Source organism: Amblyomma maculatum, chromosome 10 (genome assembly GCF_055883805.1).
Source record: "Amblyomma maculatum isolate TAMU_Amacu chromosome 10, ASM5588380v1, whole genome shotgun sequence".
NCBI classification, from domain to species: Eukaryota; Metazoa; Arthropoda; class Arachnida; order Ixodida; family Ixodidae; genus Amblyomma; species Amblyomma maculatum.
In genome coordinates, this window is record NC_139353.1 from 26,455,474 (window position 1) to 26,463,508 (window position 8,035).

Genomic DNA, 8,035 nt, shown 5'->3' on the forward strand with positions numbered 1-8,035 from the left:
CTTTATCGGGAGTATGGTTTCATTTAGGTGCAGGGTGGGATTGAGCTGCAGGCCTCTCCTCAGAGAGAAAAGAAAGGCAACTGTTTTCTGAGGCGAGAACCTAAATCCATTTTTATCTGCCCAATTACTCAGTTTCTTTAATACTAGTTGTATCTGTCGTTCACACGTCGATAGGCTGAATGATGTGCATGCGATTTGGAGGTCATCAACATAAAGTGAGTACATAACAGACTGTGGGATTACTTTGGCTATGGAATTCGTTTTTACAATGAAAAGTGTAGTACTTAATATGCATCCTTGCGGTACTCCGTTCTCTTGTGTAAAGTTCCTCGAGAGTGTAGAACCGAGGCGTACTTGGAACGAGCGGTCGGACAAAAAATCTTTTAAGCAGTTCAACATTCTGCCGCGGATTCCAAGATCTGCCAGATCGCGAAGTATCCCAAATCGCCAGGTGGTGTCGTATGCTTTTTCCATATCAAAGAAAACTGCGAGACAGTGCTGTTTATGTATGAAGCCTTCTCGGACTGTGTTTTCAAGCCGAACTAGATGATCCAGTGTTGAACAAGCTCTTCTGAAGCCGCACTGGTGGGTGTCAAGGAGTTCACGAGCTTCAAGAATGAACATTAACCTGGTATTGACTATGCTTTCGAATGATTTGGCAAGGCAGCTAGTTAGGGCTATTGGCCTGTAACTAGTAGGAGAGTTTGGCAGTTTTCCAGGCTTCAGGAATGGTACAATGACAGCCTTCTTCCAAGCATCAGGCATTTTGCCTGACACCCAGATTTTGTTAAAAAATTTCAGGAGTGCTTCTACTGCAGGTTCGGACAGATGGGCTAGCATTTCATAGTGTATCTCATCGGGGCCTGGTGCAGTTTTCTTGCCATTAGTTAATACTCTATGGAGTTCCTGAACTGTAATTAAGTTATTGTAGGGCTCGTTGGTATAACCATTTGTAGGAAGTCTCTGTTTTTCTGCTGTGTTTTTATACTTTAAGAAGGAGTCTGTGTAATGTAGGGAACTAGAAACATGAGAGAAGTGTTCTCCCAATAGGTCAGCCTGCTCGAGTATACTTGTTTGTGCATCAGGGGGTGTAAGGAAAGGAACTGCAAAAGGAGAGAATTTGCCATCGAGTTTGCGGACTTGCTCCCACATTTTCTTTGCTGTGACGGAACTGTTTATTGAAGACACATAACCTTGCCAAGATCTTTTTTCAGCATCACGTCGAATATTTCGAGCCTTAGCCCTTGCCTTTTTATATTTAATTAGATTTTCCTGTGTAGGGTATCGACGAAAAATTTCCCAGGCTTTGTTCTGCTTCTTTTTGGCCTCTCTACATTCCTTTGTATACCATATCTTTCCATTCCTTCGTACTATTCCCGAAGTCTGGGGGATGGCTAAATGAGCAGCGGCAATGATACATTCCGTGAACTTTTCATTTTGCTCGTTGACATCGAGGCTGTCCGAAAATAGTTTTTCTAAAGCGGCATGTTTTTGGAAGAGTGCCCAGTCGGCTAGATACAGTTTCCAACGCCGTGGTTTAGTAAAGGTGATTAATGGTGACGATGTTAGACTGATAATGATGGGAAGATGATCGCTTCCATAAGGGTTGTCAATAACATTCCATCTAAAATCAGTGAAAAGACTTGGTGAACAAAAGGACAAATCAATGCAACTCATTTTTCCAGTGCTTGAAGAATAGTAAGTGTGTTTGCCCGTGTTCAGGAGGCAAACATTGTTGTTGAGAATAAAATCTTCTAAAATCCGACCTCTGGCGTCCGTTTTTTCGCTTCCCCAAAAGGATGAGTGAGCATTAAAATCCCCTACTAAAATATATGGCTCCGGTAGTTGCATTAAAATTGCTTGTAAATCATTAAGTGTGATAGTGAAATGAGGTTCGATGTATAAAGAACATATTGTTATTGTTTTAAAATGCACCACGGTGACTGCAACAGCTTCAATTGAGGTTTTAAGGTTGATTCCTCGTGTCGCAACGCCACCTTGGACCACAATAGCAGTGCCTCCGGAGAGCCTGCTTGAATTCTGTCGGTCACAACGGAAGACTTGATATTTTTTAAGAAAGTTTTTGTTCTGTGGTCCGAGATTGGTCTCCTGGAGACACAACGCAACTGGAGAAAATGAATTTAAAATGTCAATTATATCAGTGTAGTTGTGTAAGAGCCCGCGACAGTTCCAGTGAACTAGAAATGCCATGGGGGCGGGTTAGTTGGGGATAGGGTTGAAAATCTATGTTGGGTTTTTTGGACCCGTTATTGGGACTTTGTCCCTTCTTTTACGCTCGGGAGAGCTTTGCCGCCGCTGCTGCGGAGGCGAGGGGGGCGATGTGTCCATCACATCTTCAGATATGCTGGACCTTCGTGCAGAAGGCACGGATACACTTGTTTTTGACCTCGCCCCTTGGGGCAAGGCCTTTAGGCCTGCTGACCTGGGGGTCGGCGTGACCTGTTTTGGGGATAGTGGAGTAGCACTAGCTACCTCCACAGGGGGCGCGGATGGCCCTGCACCACGGTCACTAGACGTGACCTGGGCAGATGCCGAGGTCTGCGATGACGCTGCGCCCTGTTGCGTCATCACAGAGTAAGTTGGATTCTGCACCAACGAAAGCCGCTTTCTTGCCTCTCCGAAAGTAATATTCTCCGTGACTTTCAAGGTTACAATCTCTTTTTCCTTTTTCCATGTAGGGCAAGATCGTGAGTAGGCTGGATGATTGCCTTCACAGTTTGCGCAAACGTTTGCTTCGGTGTGACAGTTGTCAGTGCTATGTTCGTTGGAGGCACATTTTGCGCAGGTGAGGCGGCCTCGGCAGCTCTGGGAGCTGTGGCCATATCTTTGGCAATTGTAGCAGCGGCGTGGGTTGGGAATGTACGGTCTGAGCTTGAGTTTTTGGTAGCCTACTTCAACTGAGTCAGGAAGGGTGCTCAGTGCAAATGTTAGCACAATGTGTTTAGTTTGAATCTCGTTATTGTCTCTCCTAATTTTGATTCGATAGACATTGGTTACATTTTGGTCTCTTAGTCCTTCTAGTAGTTCCTCCTCAGTCACGTATTTGAGATCATTATCTGAAATGACTCCACGAACTGTATTGAGTGACCTGTGGGGTCTGATTGAGACAGGGATGTCCCCGAACGACGTAACGGTTGTTAGCTTTTCACTCTGATGGTTATACAGCACTTCTAGGAGGAGGTCACCATTTGGTAGTTTCTTAATTTTGTAGCCCTGACCTATGGTACCTGTGAGCGTCTTTGTCACTAGGAATGGCGAGATCTGACGGGCAGTTTTTTCTGGGTGTTCCGAGTGCACGACATGGAAGTGGGGAAAGCTGTTGACATGTTTCCTAAAGAACTTGTTTGTCACATCGGTGCGCCCTCTCTTACTGGGAGGGCGATCAGTTTTAGAAATAAAAGAGGCCATGTAATTCAATTTTTGTTCGGTTATGATGCCAGCCACCCACCATGGAGTCCAACAAGGGGACGAGACAGGAGCTTGAGCAAGCACCCTGCCCACGCCAGCTGTACATCTTAACTATAACCTAATATGGTGCAACACAGGGTGGTTACTCCACACAAGGTTAACCCTCGCCACCGGGAAGTAAGGAAAAACTAAGAAGAGAGTAGAGGACAGGAGAGCTTTAGGACAGACGATAGGAAAACGAAAGATGGGGGGAGGATAGGAAAGGGCGACTGCCGATTTCCCCCAGGTGGGTCAGCAAGGAAAGCAACTAATTTTGATTCCTTCCAAGGGTGTATGAATCGGTCTATCTTATACACTAAAAGGAACTAGCTGGAGGAAGGTGACGACTAGCACGCGCTTTCTTTGGCGAACACACGCTGAACTGACAGCTTCAATACAGCTGATTAATATATTTCGCATTCTTCCTTCCTCTAGAGTAGGTTTCTGCGACAATGGCTATATTTTATTTTCTATGACTGCATTTAGTCTTAGTACCAGTGAGCATGCTCGCAACGCCATGCGTTCTAGGTGCCGCACCTTTGTTGATCAACCCCATATTATAATCTTTATCTAAATAGTGAAGGCGGCAAACTACCCTTCCAGGGGACGTGTCATTTGGCAAGAGATACTTTCTTGATATGGACTTCAGCCATGATTTGTGACGACCATCCATCGCTTGAAATTCATGAAAACATATCTCAAGCGTCTGTTTTCTGCTTGCGTGGGAGAAGTGTACGAGGTCTTAAACTTGTCTGAAAATAAAAAAGAAATGTTTGATTATGGTGCTATGCGCATAAAAGAAAACAGTTATAGCTTTCATCAGACAGGAAGTAATTTAAATGCGGCATCACATAATCTACGAGAAATTACTAGCGGCTATGAGGAATACATGCAACATAGCAAAATAATTCTCAGGAAAGAGTTTTTGATTCAAGTGCAAAAAAGTAGACCTTAGTTGCTTATACAGGATGCAGGAGCGAATATTAAAACGCTAAAAACTGAATATTTGTTGCATAATCAGCAGTAAATTTAGCTTTCAGCTTCAGTAGCTGAAAACTAGCATCGCAAAAAGTAAGCAAGGTCAAGTATGAGCAAAGAAGAAAGAGCTGAGGGCAGGAGGTAGTAAAAGAAACAAGAAGGAAGGAAAAGCTAGTGCTTATAGCTACATGTACAAGGTTTCGCAAAATATGAAAATGTAGGCATGCGATAACACTTGAGGGTGGTGTTTGCGGCAGCTGATAGATTGCGAATATTGTGCTGTGTATAGTTCCTCTGTCAAGAAGCATAAGCTCGGATGTATTTTACCGCGCAATAAGACCTTTGTCCTTTGCCGGAAGGGTGTGGTGTACAAGATTCCCCTGCTATGTAGAAAACTCTACATCTGGGCAAGCCGGCAGGAATTTAGCAGTACGCATGTAAGAGCATACAAAGAAGTTAAGCAGTCTTGGTTTTGACAAGCGTTTTCCTCCTTCATTGAAGAACTCTGACACAATCAAAATCCCTGGCGGCCCATTTTTGAGGCAACTGCTGTAATTTAAAATTATCGTGACCTACCTACTACAGAGAGTGTTGAGGCTCCTAAGATTGTGTGGATTGGAGCTGGATGCTTCAGCATGCCGTCAATAACTTTGTCACTGTGAGAAGTTGAATTTTTGGCCAAAGCCTTGGTTAGGGCACGCGTAGAGGGTTTCTGGTAATGTTGTCATTGCTATTTTCTTTCCGTCTTTGTTTATCGGCTGTATATTCGTATGTTCCTGATAATGCAATGAACCGTAAGTTGTTAGTCAGCGCTTGCCAGTGTCTTATCGCTCGTCCTCTCGTTCTTTGTGTGCTATTTATTCTCTTTCAACAATGAATCGCCAACTTGCCCTAACTTACTATCTGCTTATCGCACTTATGAATGTTGTTCGAGATAAAAAGAGTTTCGCTCGGTATTTTCAAAATAGCCTTATAAGCTCAATTTCATAAAGACTTCATACAGGAGATATCGCCCCAGTCCTATAGAAGAAAAAAAAAATCATTCAGCACAATGACATGTAAACTGAATGAATTTTAGTGCTAAACGGCTCAGCTGGCTCAACCAAATTTAAACGCCCGCTAGCACTAGATGCAAAATAACTGCGTAACTGCTTAAAAACGTACCTCTAATATGTAGCTGCAAAAATTAGTCGAAAGAAATTGACTCCGCATTCAGTGGTTTGCTTGAAAACGTGCCGAGAGTGTAGATGTCGCGACTGAATTCGCAGGACGTACCACCCAGGAGAGCACCGTTCGAGTCATGTGCTAAAGTCGCTAGCTCGCGGCGCGTTACAGTGTTAGCAAGATTACTCTTCTTGGTGAGGCTTCGCACAAAATGGGACGGCCGAAGCAAAGGCGCGCCGCTGGAGCTGACTGCTACATCTACCGACGCGCAACCGAGCTTGACAAACGTCCATTGAATGGCTCCACCAGAGCAGTTGCGCGCAGTTATCACTGGAGTAGATTCGGTAGGGGATGGTTGTCTGCGCGTAGGTATCTCTGTTCGTGAGCACAGAACGCATACTTCTGCGCACCTCTGAACTTGCAACGCTGAACTGCTGTGGTTTCTGTCGACAGCAAGTTGAGAAACATTTTTTTTCTTAACTTCGCTGTATTTCAAGCAGTTCAGGCTGACCACGCCTGCGTACCTTGAATCGCGCAGTGTTTCAAGTGCGATGGCGCGCATGCCTTCTTGCCAGCCACTTGTTCTGATGCAGTTCATGACATTCCTGTAGTTTCTGACCACAAACAGAAGAATGTTTTGTTCCTGCAAAATTGCTCTGCATTTCAAGAAGTTTCGCTCTGCACGCCAGTCGGCTCGAGTGTGAGGTGCACACCTACGTGCTGATGTCATGGCACAAGCATGTATATTCACCAGTCGAAGTGCTGTTAGAGTAAATTGTGCTTACGCCTGATGAGGTTTTCCTTCCAGTCAGGTCTGCTTGGTTTCCCGTTAAGGTTTACGGGACATGACCTTTTTATGACCCTCACCAAAGCACAACTTTCTTCATGTGATCGTGCTTGTTTGGTAAATTGTGGCCTACTTTGAAAGAGTTGACAAATGATTTGAAGACGAGCGTTCAGAATACTATGTAAGAGGTCGGTGATTCCTAGGAATGATAAAATAAAGGCTATCAATGAAATGCTTCAAAACCGGACACTTGATGACTCAGTCATCTGCGTTAGTGAAAATGTGCAAGGCACACACGTAGTGGCAACCCCTAAATAAATTTTTCAATGTGACTGGAAAAAAAGGAAACGCATAATTCTTATTAAAAGCTCGTATACCAATAAGTGGTGTTATCTTCTACGCTTCCGAAAACATGCACTGCATCCACGCATTTTTTTTTTCAGTGCTAGTAGCACACTGTTAACATCTGATTAGTACAGTTGGCCGCCCATGTAATCGTTATACCGAACAAAACGCGTAGTGAGACGTCCATGCATGTTTAAAAAAAAAAAAAAAAAGAGGAATGTTGCCGAATAGTTTAATTTCGGTTTGGTTTATGGGGTACGTGGAATGTCTAAAAGCGACTGAAGCTATATGAGACTCTGTAGTTGAGGGCGCCTGGAATTTTCGACCATCCGGGATTATTTTGCTATCACATCGCACAAGACACGGGTGCCTTGCTTCACGCATCCATCGCGCATCTGTGGGTACAGCAGTGGAGCGCCCTGACCTCTCAGCCACCTTGTGGCTGGTGGGAACTAGTGGTCGGGGTCTTCGCCATGCAATAAAGCATGTGTAAGTACGGCGTGCCCTAGTGTCCGGCACGCGTGATTCGCTAAAGCAGCACAATTCGAAAGTCGCAGAACCCACACAGCACACGTACGCCTTGCTTTAGGTATTAAATTTGTGTGTTTCCCTTGAGCCAAAAGGTAAATCCAGACAACCCGCTTCAATACAGTAGCCTAAACATACTTGGTTATTTGTGCGCATTGCTCTAACATAATTGGTGCACTGAGACAAAGCCACACTGCAGTGTGCTGTGCTTAGAACAACTTCTTGTTGAGCTAGATAGTGCACGTTGTAACGAAAGAACTGTACCGCAACCAAGACGAACACAAGAAAGGACCACGCAGGAGTAGCGCCATCTCGAGTACGCGGGGTTCGGGCCAAGAGTTTCGGCGATTACGGAGCGCCTATTCACAAGGTTAAGTGATTGCATATAGCCACCGATTGTTGTTCTGACAGTAATAAACCCAAATCGACGACTGCTTACATCACAAAGCGCGTGCAAATTGAGAGGCAAGCGTCGACGTGACACTGTCTGGCGACCGCAGCCGGCAGCTGTCGGTGCCGCTTGTGCGTACACGCGGTGCAGGCAGGGGACGTAGTATCATGGCGCTTCTTGCTGTGCAGTTCTAGTTTGTGAACAAATAAAGGTTCAGCCGGTGCAAGAATGGATATTTTTGGTATTAATAACTCAGCTTGCATTTGATGCCGTACGAACGAGCAGCATACAACCAGTCATTGCAAACGCCATGTAAACAAACACTGGGGCAGGGGCGCAGTCGCAATCTGCAAATTGGCACATTCCTGAGGGGG

General features: G+C 44.9%; 1 protein-coding gene across 1 annotated transcript; it reads right to left on the reverse strand.

Annotated features, from left to right (window-relative positions):
- Nucleotides 1–1,717: 1,717 nt before the first annotated feature.
- LOC146175944 (uncharacterized) lies at nucleotides 1,718–3,651 on the reverse strand. Its single transcript, XM_084582308.1, has one exon. It carries the CDS (start codon nucleotides 3,427–3,429, stop codon nucleotides 2,245–2,247), a length of 1,185 nt encoding a protein of 394 aa, XP_084438434.1. The 5' UTR covers nucleotides 3,430–3,651; the 3' UTR covers nucleotides 1,718–2,244.
- Nucleotides 3,652–8,035: the final 4,384 nt, after the last annotated feature.